This window comes from Falco punctatus (assembly GCF_963210335.1).
Source record: "Falco punctatus genome assembly, chromosome: 8".
NCBI classification, from domain to species: Eukaryota; Metazoa; Chordata; class Aves; order Falconiformes; family Falconidae; genus Falco; species Falco punctatus.
The window spans coordinates 37261007-37280960 of record NC_137588.1 but is presented as its reverse complement, the minus strand read 5'-3'; the positions used below and the strand labels follow the sequence as shown (position 1 = coordinate 37280960).

Genomic DNA, 19954 nt, shown 5'->3' with positions numbered 1-19954 from the left:
GTGACATCAAATATAAAGGAGGACAGAGCACAGAGCACAGCCTGAGATTGCACACGGAGGTGAGAAGTGGAAAACAAAAGCACGTCAGTTGTGGCAAACACACCATCAGCCACCACTGCCACCTGATCTGACTACTTCACCCGCCTCACCGCTTTTGCTTCACTTTTCTCCAGCTGAGGCAAATGTGGAAGTTGGTCTTTGCTTCAAGCCACTTCTTTTGGGAGTCTGGTCCCTGGGGTTGGACCTGCAAAAGCCACACTGTTGCAATTAGGAAAGTATAATTTCCCCTTAATGTTTATGCTGCTCCATTGGCTGCAGTTGAGTTTGTTAGTGTCGTGACAAAATTAACATTGACAGCTTCAGCAGCTTTCCTAACACAAGGCAGAAGGCCCTTTTCCAAAATTCCCATGGAGTCTTCCCAACATTTCAAGGGCAATATTTGATTTAAAAAGTGAATGGCCCTTGTTCTCTCTATCACGCTGTATACAACCCAGATTACTTTAGCTGCATCTAAGGACTTGTATAATTTTTTAATTATTTTTTTTAACTAATACGTGTAAAATATTTTCTGTGTATTTAAACTTTAAGTACAGATACTATTTTTTATTTAAGAAAACCTACAAAACACATTAATGATAACTACTTGAGGAGTGGAATGCTTTCTAGATAATTAAAGCGAGCTCAGAAGAGAAAGCACTAAATGAAAATGTAGTAGAAATTGCCATTTTGAGCCACCAGTATTTATTTTTCTCTCGAAGAAAAGGTAATGGCATAATTCTCTGGTGCGCAGGGTGTCTTCCCAAGGGTGCACCTGACCTGGGGAACATTTACCACTCATTTTTCCTTTTTCCACCATACTAATGAGATTATATACTGCCCTTTCACCAACAGCTGTCCATCTCCAGAGGTATAAGACAACAGTGACTCATGGTATATTCCACACTATGAACGTACACTGGGAATTGACTTGTTTTTACAGAAGAAAAATGAAAAAATAAAACTCAAAATGTCACAACATATGTTATTAAAGCTAGAGGAATTAACTTTAAGCACTAAAATCTTCTCTGCAAAATACAGATGATTTTTTTCTTCTATTTGTAATCTATCTAGCAGCTTGTACAGCGTAAAATGCTGAATGTGCAACACGGTTCACAAGGATAGACCTTGCAGCCCATGGAAACCTCTGAGCTGTGTTATGCCTGAAAATTAGGATCTTAAGAGGAAGTGCTGTTTCCCAAATATCCTTGTAGCAAATAAAACTACTTAGCAATTCACTGTGTTCCATATCCTAAAGAAAATGTTTATTCAAAATATTTTACAATCTCTTTTTCATTGAAATGGGAAAAAAGGGAGCTGCTTACTCAAATATAACTTAAAAAAAAAAATTGCCCACAGACTAATGAAAAAAAATCCAGTAACAATTTTGAGACTTTTTTTGTTAAAGAAGAGATCATCCTTCATATAAAAACCTAGGGTTTGTTTGGCTGGATTTGTTTTAAATTGCCATTTTCCCCAAAAACTGAAGACATTAGAAATAAAGAGGATCCATTTCCCAACCAAATTTACCCAACATATCATGGCATTTACAAATGGGTACAACAGTAATCAGGAGAGTTGCAAAAACCTTCTGTAACACGGGTTCCACAAATGCAAACCACTTTGGAATATAGACCTTTGAATCCATAAGTTGCTATCGCTTGGCTCTTCCCAGTGCATGTTGCCAGAAGAGTCCTCAGCTTCTCCATGTGATGGGTGAGTGGGAGCCCGTGTGATTTTCCCCCAACGTCAGTGGTAATAGTTTGAAGATTGTCATCATATCAGGGCTTCCTTTAGTTTGGGGAACGTAGCATTGAGCATTAGCTTCTCAGCATGTTCAGTGGATACTCGCCAAGATTTTAGTGAAGACCGGTGGTTAAAGCTATCTTTTCTCTTATACTAATTTCTGAGTATTTGACCTTATGTCTGTGCAACAATCTGTGAATGCTACTTCTGGATAAGTAGTGCATACCTGCGACCTGGGTGTCAGAAAACACCTCTTGACCTAAGTACTGGCAGAGGCCCATCATTATTAAAAACAACAGACTCCAAAGTTGGCCACAGCTTCTCATTTGCTTTGGAAAGTTTATGCTTCTCCTACAATAGCCCAAAGTCAGAGCTCTGGACCCTGGAAACTGAGTTGACTGCAGTGCTTTCAGAAAGCAGCGGTCTTCAGGGTGGTCAAAAACACAAGGCTCTGAATTCAGCCCCCTGGAGTCACCTTCTCCCTTGGGAGATCCCTCAGGATCCCTTGGAGAAGCATTTGAAATGGTCCTTATAGGAGGGTCAGTAATTAAATATTAATATTTAAATTGGTTTGAATTCTTGATACAAGAGATAAAAGCATTCTTGCTGAAGAAGAAAAACAGAATGTGTCTTCTGGTACTCATTCCTGCCCCGCTCCCAGATATCCTGTATGAGCTAACACTGTACTGGTGAAACACCAGTACATGCTGGGAGGGCAATAGCTCGGTGGCTCCACACCAGAGCCCAGCAGCGAGCAGGACCTGGCTGCTGGGTTAGTCCATCCTTTGTACTACTGGTGCAGAAATAACAGGATGGAGAAGCATTTGAAGTTCAAGCTGACTTTGAGCAACATTGAGGGGGAAAAAAAAGAATATCCAGAAAAAATAGATGCAAACCCAAGGTAACAACTGGCATGCTTAATTTGCAGAACCTTCTCCATCTTCAGTATAGCTGTAGAAAAGCTGAGAAGACAGCACAAGAAGTTGGTTTCAGCATTAACTATGGAGGGGGGAAAGTACTGCCACAGCCTGGAGTGAATCAATGTGATGAACTGCAATGAGCTCCATGTATTACAGACTATTTATGAATTCATTTATGAGTTTATGATCATTCATGATGATGAGAATAGAGACTATTATTTCTCTATATACAAAAATACAGAAACTGCGTAACTATAAAAGTACCTGCTCTTGTAAATGCAATGTAAAGCAGACCTATACATCCAAACAGAGGTCAGATCCCCTACAAGAAAGAATAAAATCTTAGTTCTGGCACACAAGTCACTCTGATATTACAATACTTAGAAAGGTCAGCTAGTTAATTTGGTACAGACCAGCAAGATAAGTATTAGTGTGAGCTTCACCTTCAGCTGTTCTTGATTTTTGAGTTTCATTCATAACATTTTTAAAAGATATTTGCTTGTTTTTACATTTCCTAGGCAGAAATATTCTACATAGCACAGAATCATAGAATCACTTAGGTTGGAAAAAGAACTTTAAGATCATTAAATCCAACCATTAACCTAGGACTTCCAAGCCCATCACTAAACCATGTCGCTAAATGTCACATCTACATGCCTTTTAAGTATCTCCAGAGATGGTGACTCCACCACGTCCCAGGGCAACCTGTTCCAATGCTTGACAACCCTTTCAATGAAGAATTTTCCTAATAGCCAATCTAAACTTCTCCTGGCGCAACTTGAGGCTGTTTCCTCTTGTCCTATTGCTTGTTACTTGGGAGAAGAGACTGCCCCGACCTCACCACAACCTCCTTGCAGGTAGTTGTGGTGAGTGATATGATCAAGTCTCCCCTGAGCCTCCTTTTCTCCAGGCTGAACACCCCCAGGGTTGTTTACATGCACACCCCCAAGGTATACATACCCCTGAGGTATGCATTACAGGAACACTTATTTGCAGGGAAAAGCACTGCCATATCACACAGTAATTATGTGTTTCTTAAATGGCAGTTCTAAAGACTGGAAGTCCTCAGAACATCGCTAAAGCCAGGATTTCACACCAGAAAAGGCTATTAGAGATAAAGAATTAAGGTCAACCTCAGAAATAAAGCTGCATGTTCCAAGGGGAACAGCTGAGCCCCCTGGCTGGCAGCCCAGGCACCCTGACATGGCTGGCAGCACTCAGCCTGCACCGGCGGAATAAGCTCTGGGCTTTTGTACTAACAGCGAGAGGTTCTGTAGGAAGGGAAGAAAAGGAGGAGAAATTAAGAACTGCATTAGGTTTCTGCAGGACATATAAAACCACTGCCTCTTTCTTTTAAAAAGACAGGACCAAAGAAACAGAAGAATGTGTGTTGATTTTTGAAATGCAAACTCTTACAAGCCATTGTTAGGCATTGTTAGGAAAAAGTTATTTTCCAGGAGAAGTTACATGAGTAATGAAGGAGAAGGCAACTCCTTTTGCTGGCCATATATTTTCCCATTAGCTCCAAAACAAATCTCCGTCTAATTTTCTCAGGCTGGAATTATAGACATGAATTAAAACTCCCCCAAGATCAAGGAGGCCATCAACATAATTCAAATATCTTTTACAAGGTCACCCAATCTCAGCTACACTGCCAATACATAATAATGCATTTTGCCACTGGTTTTGACCAACACACACACACACACACAAGAAGATGGCCATGCAGTATTTTTAGGGATCAGCTTACAACCCATGACATATTTGGAATAATTTTAAATGAAAACATGTAGCAAGAGACAAGATGTGAAGTGTGGCTTGCAGACAGGCTTACTCCTCTGCTCTGCCTGACTCCAACAGGAGCAGTCCAGGTGGCCAGAGCTATAATTATCCTCACATGAAAACTGCAATTTGGAGTTGAAAGGCACCTCTGAAATTTGGCAATGCTCCAGAAGCTTAGACTTTCTTAATGTTGCTTAACATTTCATAACCCCCCCCAACACCTGTATAAGGTGCTTAAAATGTCATTACCACCTGTAATTAAATGCAGAATCCAATTACTGCAGATAGCAAATCAGGTTGGTGCTTACCATTTTGTATATATTGACCGTGTTGCTTACAAAAAAAAAAAAAAAAATCGGGACCAGTAAAGCACACATAGAGGGATGTAATATGCAGATTGTATGAAGCTCTAAAGAGCAATTACACGATAAAAGGTAATGAAGAATAATAAGGACAAATCAGTTTCAGTGAAGTAATGACACTTGAAGTTTAAATTTCTGTGTGGAAAGTTCTGGAAAAAATAGGCAGCTAAGAAATCAAAGCAAGCAAAAATGATGGTGAGAAGGTGAGAAGTTACCACTTACCTAACACACTTACGGATATCCCATTTCCATATCAATAAATTTCAGCAGCGTCATTAAGAAGTGCTGTGAACCCAACTACATTTTCTGAGCGGTGACCCACCACCATGCAGGTCCCTCAGTCCCATCTGCAACAGCAGCTACAGGAGTTACACCGTGTCATTTTTAGAACGATTATATAGGCCTTTCTGAATATATTATACTGCTTTGGGCTGAACCTTGTTCATGTGCTCTAATTAAATAATACTAATTAAAGCACCAATTATTAAAAAAGAAAAAAATACAATGAGCAGAAGTATGGGGTCAGCTATTAAAGTTCCGCAGGTAGGGTCTTCCAAATGAAGATGTCTGTCCCCTATGGAAGAATAAGCTCAGAGCTTTAATCAGGCCAGCCATGCAAGTTGAGGATGAAATATGTATTATAGAAACCTCACTGTTTATATAATTGTGCTTTATTTTTAAGCTTAATTCCTATTTTCAAGGACAAATAATGAGGGAGACATCTAAAGAAAAGATTTAAATTGTTTTGAGATCCTCAGGTGAAAGGGGACAGAATATTTCAGTTCTCTACATCAAACATCTGCTTTGGAGACTTTATATGGGGACGTTCTGACTTTGAAATAAATATGTTTCTCCCACTTCTATCAGTTCAGTGGTCTTTAAATTCCCGATCATGGTGCCATAATGATTATTTAAGGGCTGTTAGTCCGTCAAGTAAATGGATACTTTTTGGCACATGCAATATGTGTTTTGCTGATGTGATACATCACCACAGTGCAGACAAAGCTATCAGGGTCTATTGGGTCAATAGAAGCTCTTCATGCATAAATTAGACTATGCAAAGTAAAAACAGCATACTGGACTTTTCAAAGAAAAAGCAGCTAATTTCTTAAATCACCAGGTAATCTACAAGGAAACACACTGATCACTGCATGTAAAGGTGGTAGCGTCTGCCTCTGCAACCGCGCTGTGGTGCAGGGTGACCAACCTTTAGGGGAGAATTACATTTTATATTACTTTAAGGGCCTCAGAAAAAGTTAATTACATGAAATTGTGGGATTTCTGTCTGATCCTCTCCATAGGAATTGATCAAGTTTTCAAATTTGTTAGATTAGTAAACAAAGAAAAAACACAACCAAACTTTTCGCTAATATGGCAAAACATTTCATATAGTAGTGAGGCTGCAATACACTGAAACAATTGTATCAATTTTTTAAAATCAGATTTCAAAAGAAGAGTCAAACGTGCTTGTGAGAACAGCAGGCACCATACAACTGTTAAACTCTTCTGGCCAAAACAGAGTGCCATTGATATAAAAGAAAGAAATTATTAAATGGCATTATTCTTTAACAAGCTTGCTTTTTTAAATTTTTTTCCTTTTCCAAACAGAAAGTAATTGGGCTTAATTCTCCTCTTCATTATAATAATTCCATTGACTTTGGTAGACATGGTATTAACAAAGTCACAGTTACTGTTACTTTGATGAAGTTTACATTATTAAGAAAAATTAGGTCATTTTTCACAAATGGTCTTTTCTTTTTCCTTTTTTCTTGTATTAATTATTGCCTTTTCTATTCCACAATGTTGAACCTTCCTACCTAGCCAGCTGAGGGAGGTTTGAAAATTTACTATGCCTATGCCCCCCACGTTTCCTCAAGTATGTAATTTTTCACTTGACAAATGATGGACACTAAGTGAGACCATGTTATTGTAGTAAAGTTTAGAAGGGAATTGAACTCTTTCTATCAAATACATTTTTCTTCAGTAGTAATTTCTGTAAAGCAGGGAACACTTCAAGCAGATCTCTATATGCTGTTGCAACATAAAACACATTTTAATATGCTGCTTCCAGTCCACTGGAATTGTGTTCTTCATACAGAGCTTAAAGATATTTAGAATATATTCTTATTTCCTTTGAGTTGACATTAAAGAAATTTCACTAAGATATCAATACTTTGTAAAAGAGGCTCTGTATAACTTGAGGATGAAAACTTCCCTTTTGAGACCTGTTCTCTCCACTTAATATCAATTTTTTCCTTGGCTTACTGAATAATATTAAAAAATAGATAAAGAATAAATATGAAAATACATATTATGCAATTAAAATATTATTGGTTTCAGGTATTCAGATTTTTCTAGTTAAAACATTTTATGATTTAATAGTGAATGCAACTGGGGGGGGGGGGGGGGGAGGGATTATTTTAAATGTTTGTTTACAAAACACATTATTTCTTTCTCCCAGACATCTACAGAGGAATGGTCTTCAGCTGAGCGAGCTATGAATCTTAACAATAATGGCATTTTATATTATTAAAATTATTCTACAGCATCTGCAGATGTGAGCCATAAAAATTTACACCAATATATTCTTTTCAAGCTAAAATCAATGGTGGCATTAGTAGTCCTAATTACTAAAGGCATAATGAGTAGTCACAATGAGTAACAATGCTTTGAGATTACCCATCAAAAGATAGATTTTTGAACCATAGGACTTACCTGCTTTTGAAAATATCACTGTTGTGCTTCTAGAATGCATTAACACCTCCAACCACAAAAACTGTAGTAAGAAATACAAAATTTACAAAAAAAATCCTTAAGAATCAGAAGAAAAAAAAATTGTGAACCTAACTTTACAATTGATACCTCCCACCCGACACCTAAGTGCTCTGTTTTATATTGATGGAGACAGATTTTTCCTAATCACATAAAACATATTTGTGGGTAACTCTCAGGCATCGACAAGATTCATGGTACTTTTGAAGACTTTCTTCTTTTCATAGCAATTTCAGTTTACTTTTTGATGGTGTAGATGCAACAAACATGCATCTGAAAAAGTAAACATCAATACCAGCCTTAATCTACTGTTTTAACTCCCAGACCTCTCCATTCAAAGCACAGACCTGGCTGAGCGGGAAGAGGGCTATTAGCTTCATGGTTACAAAGTCAATAGAAACCGAATTTCAAAAGGATATCAAATCCTCATGATAAGGGACATGGAAGGTTGCATGCTCAGTGATCCATACCCTGCAAATCAGATCAGGGAGATTAGTTTTTTCTGGTGATTAGTTTATTTGCTTTAATGCAAAGCAGTGAAAGCAGGTCAGTGAAACATGTAGCTAAACAAAACCATTTTCTGAAGTATATAGAATTAAATGCTAGAAAAGGTTAAAAAACTGTATGTCTGATATAAACTGACCAAAGCTAGACACTCCAGATGCATGCCTATAACTTCTTTACATCAGCCTGTTCGCAGGCACCACAGGAAATTTCAGCCTTAAATCTTGTTAAATCCAAAACAAAACAAAAAGCCCTGCACAAACAGCCTCCTTCCCCAAATACTCACACACACACACATATATGATAAATAACAAATTCATGACAGTTTATGAGCTATAGAATTAAAACTTGTAAAACATTAAAAGGTCTGATTTAAACTGACCAAAGCAAAAAATTCAGACCAAATGCCTTTATTTCATGCTTTATGTTGTGTAAAGAACCCACAATCTACCAGTACAGAATGTTAAACCAATTGTGAATAAAAACCTAAGTAATAATGAGGTCTTACTCTAATTCAGTAATTGTAAAGATGGGAAAACTACTAAAAACAACCAATTGGATACTAGCATGGACATAAGGACCACGATGACACCCACGAGCATCCTTGTGCCCAAATCCTTTTAAGTGGCATCATTGCTGTCATTCATGGGGAGCCACAGGATGCTGCTAGGGATTCTGCCCTGAAGTGCCTTCAAGGGACTGAAACGCAGACCTGCTTTGGTATGCCAGTAAGTGACATGAATGCACAGCCAGAATACAAGGCCATCTAGAAAATAACAAATATTCTGTAGCTTAACAGCGCACTCCTCTTCCTTTCTATTGCTAAAGTAAATTGCTAGCAAGCCTTTTAAAAATAGAAGGATCAAATAAACATTAAATGTCATAGTGATATCTCTATAGCAAAAATAATCTACCATACCATTGCAGCGCATGGATGCTGCCAGGGTGAAATCGAGCCAGTCCATTTCTTGCATGCAGTGAGTACTTGCAAAATGCTTTCCCATGCTCTCCTAGGGCTCAATTCTGCAATCTGGTACCAGAGACACCCAAAGCAGAAAACCAGATTCACTCCATGGCAGCTAAATATCACAGGTCTGCAGTTTGGTACTATAAAATCACAGAATCATAGAATCATTTAGGTCGGAAAAGACCCTTAAGATCACGAAGTCCAGTTGTTAACCTAGCATTACCAAGTCCACCACAAAGCCATGTCCTAAGTGCCACATCTACACATCTTTTAAATACCTCCAGGGATGGTGACTCAACCACTTCCCTGGGCAGTGTATTCCAATGCCTGAAACCCCTTCAGTGAAGAAATTTCTCCTTCTATCCAACCTAAACATCCCCTGGTACAACTTGAGGCCATTTCCCCTTCTCCTATCGTTTGTTACCTGGGAAAAGAAACCAACTCCAACCTTGCTACAACCTCCTTGCAGGTAGTTGTGGAGAGTGATAAGGTCCCTCCTGAGCCTCCTTTTCTCCAGACTGAACAAACCCGGTTCCCTCAGCCTCTCTGGTTCTTTGAGAACTGGTTTTGGAAGCAGGGACAGAAACAGTCTTCATTTAGAAGCCAGGGACGTCACTGATGCACAAAACTCTTGGCAAACAGCATATAACTGCTAATACTTTTTCTTAGGGAGGATTTTCTAGTGAGCTTTGGTTTATGGATAACACAAGTTCCAGAATAATGCATTCAGTAATTGTGTACATGGTTGCTGTAATAACCCTACTTACAAAAGAAAAAAATACAATATTTGTGCATGTATTTGAATGGGGGCAGATTCAGACTTGCTCTGTCCAAGCTGTGAGATAAAGCGTCAGCCTGCTCTGATCCAGAACCCTCATAGCTGCAATAGCTGGATGTCCACAACCACACCAGCAAGCTCCAGAGCAGCAGCTTGCTCAACTAGCTGTAAGATTTCAAGGACAGGGCAACTGGACAATATGGGCAATTTTCTTAGGCACTTCAGCAAAGCTACAACCATCCCCAGAACTTATGATCTGGTTCTTGACTTACTTTTCATGACTTAGATTGCGTTTTTATCGTCCTGATCAAGAAAAGCAGGGCAGTCCATTTCCTTCTCTTTATCTGAAGAAAATTCTTGCCAGTTTCAATTTCAGGTCTGCTGCTCCAGCCCAGACTTGCATGTGTAGCTTTCAAATACTGCAGAAGAATGTTTATTTGTGCTAGAACACTTTTCTAACCAAAAGTAGAAACCCAACATGAGCCACATGCATCCATTAGTAACACTTCAAAAAGTGTAGTTTTGCAAATCTGGATTTTGTGTCAACTGTCTCCATTTTACTTCTACATCTGTGCATACTTATTATTTACATAATACACTACAACAAATATCTGTAAAACCAATCGGGTATTTATACAGGGTTTTTTTAACACTGTTGTGTAGCCTGTGATCCTTGTCAGGTTTGACTCATGTAAATGCTTATGGGAAGAAACAGCACTGTCAGCACGGCCAGCAGTGAACTTACTATTCACTACTGCACATACTGACTGGGAGTAAAGCAGAGGGACCAGGAGGGTCCCTGTTTCTCAAGGGAGGCACGATGCAAGTATTGCAAACCAAACTGACAGATCCCTTACTTCTGTCTAATTGCCTGAGGTCTGGAGGCCTCTCAGTTTTCCACCTTTACCTCCAGAGCCCTCTCCTTTTTTTCCAAGACAATTTCATTAAAAGTTGAGATTTTTTTGCTTCCTTCCCAAGGCTCTCCTGCTGTTGCTCAGTGCCCCAGTGAGATGCTGTACCAGATGACAGATGCATTTCTGGTGTGTTTGCTCGGTGTGTGTGCAGACCAGGCATTAGAAATACATCTGGATGCCCATGTCTAAGCCAGTGGATGTGAACACAGCCCCTTAAATCCTCCTCCATAATGTGATTGCACCCTGCCACCCATCAGAGCACCATGTGCTGCCCTGAGCTTCAGTATTTAATCCTCCAGTAAGAGTCAAAGCACATTTTTGCTTATAGGCCATACAGAGAAAAGGAGGAAGATCTGTCCCAGATTTTGTTCTATTTAGGTATTCACACTCCTAAACATAAATTATTAATATATAAACAGATCATACTTTTCACAAGCTTGTTCCATGCGCTGCCTGATTTCCCACAGATTCCTCTCCTGCCTCTACCTTGCCCCTCCGCAGACATTATTCATTCCTCCCAGGTCTCCACAACCTCTGCTTTCTCTGGGTATCTGCACCTTTGCCCTGACTCTCACCTTTCTGATATTTCCCAGCTCTTCCCTTTGCTCCTCTCTTTCTCCCCTCCAGTCTTCCACTGCAGCATTTCCAGCTCTTTTGCTGAAGTTTTTCAGGCTGCCCAATATTTCCTTCTCACGTCTGCACCTCTCTGCCCCGTGAGTGTATGCCATGCACAGGCTTATTAGCTACCCATCGGCTGACACGGGGAGCGATGAACAGCTGAGCCTGGATTGTGTTTCCCCCAGCAAGGGCAGGATCGGTGTAAGCATCCAGCTACCAGCTGTCCGGAGACGTTTCCAAAGCTAACGTCACTGAGATTTCACCGTCTGTGTTTGGCTGAAACTGGCTAATACATGACAAAACTAGACAGCAGAGGGAAAGATAGACAGAAAACCACATTAAAAACAAATGCCTAAAATTCCTACGTCCATTAAATGTGATAGCTCGTTTTCAAAACCAATTAGATAAAAATAAGTACCATTTTCAGAAGTTATGTACTGCCTCTACTGAGCTCTAGTATCCATTTGCTTAAAAAGGAGTCATAATAACTTTCATTTTCCACCAGACTTCCTCACTCTTCTTCCTCTCCTCCCAATACCCGCTGCACTTTTGCCTTTGTCTTGGTGAAAATCTGCACAGGGACTCCACAGCCTCCTCAGTATCACATTGCAGCTGGCCAGAAGTAAAGGAACAGACCGTTAAATTAAATATGGTCTCTCCCACAGATGGGCTGTGTATTCCCTCCTTTAGCGTGCTCCCAGCTGATGATGGCTGGACACATCTGCCAAGGTAACAGCAGAAAGCCCACTCAAACAGCAGCTCAGTCCTTCCCCACCTTCACCAAACTTAAGGTAACACAAGGTGCAGTTTTCTTCCACAACCTTTCACCCCTTTCAACAGAAAAAGAAACCTCGTGTTCATCCTGATCAACCCGCAAAATGGCAAATCTTGAAAGATGTCCAAAGCACATACAGCAACGTATTTCTTCCAGATTAGATCAAATTAAAGATGTTGTACAAAAGTGTGTACAGAATAGTTTGAGAGAAATAAATACATAATGCTGTGCTGATACTGGAAGTCATTTCAAAAAGCATTGAGGCTGAATAATCTTGCCCCGGCCTTGACACAACAGTGTTGCGGTGGCATCAGGATGCTCATAAGGATGCGAGGAAACCCTCAGGGAAGCACACAGGGATCATCAACAAGCAACCAACCTAGGAGTGCCTTTCTGGGAGAGGAAGGGCTGCAGGAGCACACTCCTGTGCCTCGCTCCTTCCCAGGCGAGGAGGTTTTACTTCACCCACAGAAGCCTGAAAATCTGCAATGATAATGAAAATGTTAAAGCAATCTGAGCTACCTCAGTACTAGTGGGGCTAACTATTAAAATCTCATGAAAAACATAATGAAGCTTTCTCTTTTTTTTTTTTTATTTTTATGCACTAACCACAGAAGAAGGCAATTTATCAAAACCATTCAGTACATCTGACTAATAGTTCTGTACATTACAGGAATCCACAACTAACCGATGAATGCTGATAAGCCGTAAACCATTTTCTTCTTGTAAATATTGCGAAGTGTCCAACAGTGCTGCTAATACTGCTGCAATAAAATCAATTTAAAAGAAAATAAAAGAAAGAAAAACTGGAAAACTTCCAGAAGTGCAGAAAAAATTCTTTTCAGTATTTTTCACATTTATGTTGCTTTCCTTCCTTTGCCTGGGAAAACAAGTCATGCAGCTATGTTGTTATGGGCTGCAGTCTGGTGGGATCGCAGTGTTTAAACTGTGTTCATCCTGGTTGCAGCTTAAATGGCAGAGCCCTAAAGGAACTGCGAGGTGCGGGGGAAGGTTATCAACTCAGCTGAGGGCATTTTACCCCTTGAATCTGAGCTGAACCAATGTACCATTAAAATATTAGGCAACACAGAGCTTCTGTTTTAGATAAGCTACAGCTCAGAGAAAATTGATGGGCAATGTTGCTTTGCCAGGGAAGTGGCGATGGGGCAGGGAAGAGCAAAAGCTAAGCAGTCTCTCCTCACCGTGTAACAGGGAAAACACGTTGCACTATGCTGTGCTGGTGCACGACTTGCCTCTGAGAGCTCCCAGTCATGCCCCTGCTATTGAGTGTCATTCAGGAAACATGAAGCAAATTTTCTGCTTTGTGTTATTTGTCATCATAGTGACTTCTCCTGACCATTAGAACTACAAATATTATCAGGAAAAATACAAAACCATGATCCTGACTGCTGCTACCAATGCAGGATATTAGAGAGCTTCTGAGTGTTGTGCTATCCAAGTGCCGATGCAAATGTCTGCCCAGTTATATTCTTCTCTAAAGATATGAATTCTGCCACCCAAAGAACTTGCATTTTCACTTCGTAAAAATAACCCAATATGAAAGCAACAAGCAATTTTAAATGGTGAATACCCAAAGTACAACAGAACACAAGTGAAACTTTACCTGAGAATCATAAAACATTTTTAAAAGAGTAATGGGTGAAATTCCACCTTGTAAGGGGGGCAGCACAGGCAGTACATCACTTAAGCTATACTTAAGGCCTCAAAATAGGATTTAAGTGAAACTTAGCTGGTACATGACATTTGTGCTGACACAGGGCAGAGCTGAGTGCCACCCATTAATGACTTAACCCTTGCAAGCAAGTATTCCTTTGAGGATCATTACTTTTATTGCATCCATAACTTTTGGAGAAAAAAAAAAAAAAGAAAAAAAAAAAGGACTGTCTTTTGCACTGCTGTTTCATATTATGCGGAGCCTAGCAGCATTGTCATCTTCAGATATTTCCACTTCTCATTTTCGTGCTTCTCTGTGCTATGGCATAGCATAGGCTGTTCTCTCAGCTGTGCTTCCATCCTGTTACCTGGGTCAGCAGCAGTATGACCATCGCAGACCTTTTAACGTGAAGCCACGGCCTTGGTTAATTGACTCCATGGGTCGTATAATGTTCACTGATACATCCTGCAGTACTGAGTGCGCAGGGCAATTATTCACTGGATATTTGCTGCTTCCCATTTTGACAACTGCTGCTCCTCTTTGCAAGGGAAACTCACATGGAGGCAAGGAAGAGCCCAAGGAAAACAATTAAACCTAAACAACAAAATCTCTGGTAAACTGGAACAGAACAGCATGTAAGTGCTACTCTCTAAAGCTTTATCTCTCACCCTTTCAGAGCAAGCTTTGGAAATCACAGGCTTAGAGAACAGGGGCCTCTGCAACATCCGTGCCTCTGACTGCACCAGGATCCGGGTGTTTGGCCTCGGCTTCAGAGAGTCACCCAACCTGCACTGTGAGGTCACCAGGCTGATGGTAAGCAACTTCCCATGGGCTCGTAAAGTACCACTGTCAAACTTGGACATGTTTATATTACAGCTTATTACCCCAAACAGTGCTGAACGCCATCATCTCTCGCTGCCACAGCAGCGTGCAAATACCTTCCAAACCCATTGCTAATATGTTTGCTATGAGCGAGGGGAGCTGGAGAGGCTCAGCCCTTTCCAGGAGTGGTTTCTTGGAAATGCACAGCTATGCGTTCTTGCTAATTTTCTCTGTGGGGTTTTGTTGAACTCTTGCTTCGTTCAGCTCAACTGTGGTCCGGTGAAGCCTGAAATCACAATATTATTTCTCATTCTGTACATCTGGAATTGGTACGCTTGGTTGTTTTCCTAAACACATATGAATACTAAGTTTTGTGGTTAAATATAAGGTTTCCTCAACATAGTTATGGAGGCTTTTATTTGAATTTTCTTAGTCATAGTTGAGTACCAAATCAGAAGTTTTAATGAGTATTAAACCCACCTCTTCAGCTAACACTATAATTTTACTATAAACAGCTATACACAGGGTGAATTGCTTGGTGTATCAGCATACTCAGACATGAAGTGTTTGATTAATCTCATAAATCCACCTCATAAAAGACATTCAGCCTGATTCCCATTCAGTGCTACCATGCTAAAGAGGCACAGCTGAGATTTGCCTACCATGCCCGCTTAGGGCTCCCTAGGCTTTTAACAAGCAGTGATGTCTTGTGCAGCCGATCTAGGTAATAGCTGACACCACCTTCAAGGAGCAATGAGCTGGCTCCAGAAGCAAACACAAAGTTGCTCCATCACATTATACTGCCTCATCCCAGTTGCTCAGCCCAAGCGCAGATCACGGCACTTCCTAAATCAATAGACCACTTGCCTGCATAGATGAGCATGGTTTGCTCTTTACTGTGGCTATAGTAACAGCATCATTTCTTTTAAATAATCCATCTGGAAATGCTTTATATTATTAATTAGAAATACAAACATATGTTGACAACTGGAATTTCTTTATACGAGCCTTCAGTTTCTGCACTCTCCTTCTGTTTTACTGTAGCATCTCAATGGTGAATGGATATCAAGAGAACAACAAACCACAAAAGCGGATTTTCTCAGCTCTGAGGCTGTTGACTGCCAGATTCCTCTCCCGAACATTACAGAGACAGAGGCTGTGCACTTTGTGGCCGGTGATGAGCCGTTTGCAAGATGGCAAGTGAAAGTAGGAATTTCTTATGTTTCTAAGAAATTATTTAGGAGGAGAAATTCAGTAGTCATAGTAAATTAAAATGCAAAGCACAGTTTTCTTCCCTTCAGAAATGAAAATGCCTGTAGAATTACTCATGTTAATGTCATGTAGGGGAAAAAAACTAACCACCAACCAAACCAATATAAGTTAAAAAACCCTTATCTTTACAGGCAATCTGAAAGTGCAAATTACAATCACTTCTCCAGGTAATCACCTGAGATTGATGCAGTTGTACTAATCAATTGTTAATCATTAGTATTTTATTTCTGGAAATCCCAGCTCAAACTCCTGATTAGGCAGGGAGTGTAAGACAGCTTTGATGCCCTGGTTGCAAGCAAGGGCTGGCACGTGAGCAGGGGTATCATGGGCACAAACTTGGCCTTGAATAACTGCAGGAAGAAGCTTGTGCAGTACCTGCTCATGCCAGGTTCTCTGCTGCAGTTTTAGCACCTTTTATTCACAAAATGATACCTACTTTCTGAATATTCCCAGGAAATCAGTGTCTTACTGACCCTGCGCCTGGTACCCTTGGTCTTGCTCTCAGCCTGGATGGTTATTTTCTGTAGATTGGTTGGGTTTTATAAGACTGAGATCGTTTAAAGGCTCTATACTTGAGACAAATATATTGCCATTGTAGGAAAAGTGCAGATGTATTTTGAAAATTGCAGCATGTAAAAATGAAAAGCATAAAACACTTCCTGCCTCTCCTGTACCCCGCAGCTGTCTGTACCCCAGACCAGAGACACGTGCTGCCATGTGCCTTAGGGGAAGCGGAAAGATATTTGCTGGTGTGCATTTTCTAGCTACTCATTTATTTTAAATAGATAGGCAGTTGTGTTTTAAAAGATTAGCGTAAGATCTCTGTGGGAGCAGAGCCTGGCTGCTGGCTGCTGGGGTGGACCTTGGACCATCTTTCTGGAGATGGTGCTGTCAGACAGCAGGCACCAAGGGTGAGTACCTTGGGCAAACACCAAGGCTGAACCAGGAGGGCAGTTCCTCCGCTCAGGGCTCCAAAATTTCTCAAAAGAGATATTGAACTCTGCCAACCATGAGATGAAATGCTGCCTCATGATGGAAGGATCTGAGCGGGAGATGCCCTGGAGTTTCCTGGCCCAGGAGGACAGCTAACATTTTTGCATGTGCACAGGGCTGTTTCTCCAGTGTAACTAGGACAGCTTCCTCACAGCTCAGCTGCATTAAGATGCAGTTTGCTTTCAAGTGCTGCCTTTCAGCCCTGAGGAGGTCTGTACAATTTTTCTCGTTCCCCCCCCCCCCCCCTCAAAACAGATACAGAATGTCTCTTTCCTTGCACTTAAGTTCAAGAAAACATCTGCACCTGTAAGCCTTCTGCCCTTTCGCTCCCCTTCAAATCCTGCAGAAAAAACAGGTTGATGGCTATGCAGTGAATGCACAATTAAATCATCTCAGTCCCCATGTGAATCCTAGTTCTCCTGTGGATCCTTTTGCTGATCGAATTGGGAAGGCAGAGCTCAGTGCTGTTTCAAAGGCAGCTGGCCTTACACGGCAGCACAGAGAACAAAACGACAGAGCTTTTCAAGATAAAAAATGATTTGAAACTAATTCCACAGATGTTCAAAAATTCGTGCTTTGGAAAATTCCTGATAAGACTTACTGCAACATTGATCTTCTGTGTTATGTTAATAGATACTTCTTAAAATGTAGGTAAAGGATCTTTCAGAACCAAATATCAAAACAATTCTTTCTGGAAATATCACTGTTCAATATTTTCATAATCTCTCCCCCTTCCCAAATCAAATTTCAGAGGAATCAGCAAAGTTTCACATAAGCTTTTTTCGCTACCGACGTTAGGGGAACAGGGGCTTGACAAGCTCTTCTCAGGGCTCTTTCATTTTATCTGCTCTTGTATTCATGTTTCAGATTTTGCTCATTCTCTCCATGACATGCTGCCGAACATAGATAAGAAAGTACACGGGGCTACCCTAGAGCCTTTGGTATAATTAGTTTAGATATCAAAATACAAACTTCTGCTTGGGCAGAGGATGACTTGGGCTGTCCACACAGATGCCTGGGTGAAGAGGTGAAAGAGCTTGGCAGGCACTTATCTAATTTGGGAAGCAGGTCTCTCGCTTATCCTCAAGTCATTACCGTTGCCTGTATTTGTCAAGAGCAGAAAAAATATTTGTTAAAAAGCCAGTAAGGCAGAAACTGAATTTGAATTCAGCAAGTTTGTACAGCTTTCATTTTTCATTTACAAACATCTGAACAAGTCAAACTCTATGTGGATTATGAGTGATACAAGTAGCTAAGATTGTTTCATGATGAATGAAATACTTCAAGCAGAAGTGACAAAATTCCTGATTGTCCTGACTGTCTGTCCAGAAGTGGCTCCTTCTTTCCAGATGATATATGTATGTTCAAGCAATCAAGGCACAACTCTAAGGGCATCTTTGGCTTTTAATGGCCAACCAAATTTGAAGAGAGGTTTGCTCAGCTTAGGTCTCATTGAAGTATTTGTTCCACATCACTAAGGTGACTAATGGAAAAACAATTAAAATGGCTATAAACCAACCCAATTCTAAAAAGACACCAAAATGGATGTTTATAATAGAATGTAGAAAAAAAATACAGATTAAAAAAAAAAATCAAATTGGCAAGAGTTACATTTCAATCACAATGCTGACTTCAGACAGAACAATTAGTGCAATTTTATAGCTTTTTGTATTTTTCCCTGTCTACCCATTTCTTCACCCATTATTAGCATTGAGACAATATTGGACGCTGTGGTAAAAGAATGAAATTAAATGCAAAGTAAATTGCATTAGGAATAATATATTCTTAATGGAAGTCTAGCTGCCAATAAGCATTGCCTTTCAGTGAAGAGCAGGTCTGGAAGGGGGTTACCTGTTTTATTTTTTTCTTTTCTCAAACTGCAGGATAAGTTCTTTACATCTTTTAAAAGAGTTTTTACCTGTAGTGTAACACATAATAGTCTAATAACTCAGCTGAATATGGTGCCCAGGAAAGAACTATGTTTTTCCTTAAAGCTACACCGATGAATTTTACTGAATTTTTGGAACAATAAAAATTAGTCAAAGAAAGTGGTTTCCCTTCCACAATTTCAGATCATGAATATCCATGAATACTGCCTGTTTATCTCCTTGTGTTGGTTTCTGCAGATATAAACACTCAGCTTGCAGTGCATTTTGAGCTGAGAACCATCAAATGTGATACTGTGGGCATATCTACTGTATCAAGTTCTATGAGCTTTCCGATCATTCTTAGTGAACTTACGATAATCAGTGCTTTTTATGAAACATTATTTTTTTCTTTCTGTACTTCTAGTTATCTTTGTTCAATGTAACATACATTCTTTCTGTGAGCTGAAACAGTTTATTAATTTAGCTTCATACACTTGATCTTGTAAAAGTCCCTTTTAAAAGGACCGAGGATGTTTCAGCTTCAAGGTCACAGGAGAGATGGAGGAGGGCTTGGGGGTTGTTTTTATAGCAAGAGGACAGAGGGGTACCTGACCCATCCAAAGCAAAGGACTTGTGAGATCTACTAAACAGCAGCTTTAGTTTAACTGTAAGAAGCCAAAACCTAAAAAAACCCTGACTTGCTGGTGTTCATCAGTGTTTACAGCATGGCTTTCGGCAGGGTTTTGGGGTGTTCTTTAACATCTACACGTTTCAAGAGTCAATGTTTTCTCAAAAGCTAATCCTTTCTATACCTGTCTGGTATCTTTTCATTTGTATTGTAAAAAAATTAAAATATAAACTTACTTAACACTTCCTTATTGTGTAAGCATTCACATACGAAAAACACCACACTAAATTAAGGCTTTCTAAATTACCTAAAGGTACAGGGAATTGTAAGCTGGGACAGAAAGTGGCTGTTCTAATATAACTTCCTATGGAAATGGGACTGTTGTTCTCTGGTATTATCCACCCTAGCAATTTTTGTTAATATTAATTTAAAATCACCTGTAAAATATGCATGTTCTTCTTTTTTTTCTTTTTTCTTTTTTTTTTTTACCCCAAGGGTTTTACTTACTGATTTGCCATTAGT

At 39.9% G+C, this 19954-nt stretch overlaps 1 protein-coding gene across 1 annotated transcript in view; it reads left to right on the top strand.

The window, feature by feature from the left end:
- Positions 1 to 19954, top strand: part of LOC308068683 (von Willebrand factor D and EGF domain-containing protein-like) — a 194864-nt gene that overhangs the window by 102614 nt on the left and 72296 nt on the right. Inside the window, exons 12-13 of the mRNA XM_080399690.1 lie at positions 14526 to 14662; positions 15716 to 15877. Of these exons, the coding sequence (XP_080255816.1) occupies positions 14526 to 14662; positions 15716 to 15877 (299 nt within the window). The remainder of the gene's footprint in view (positions 1 to 14525; positions 14663 to 15715; positions 15878 to 19954) is intronic.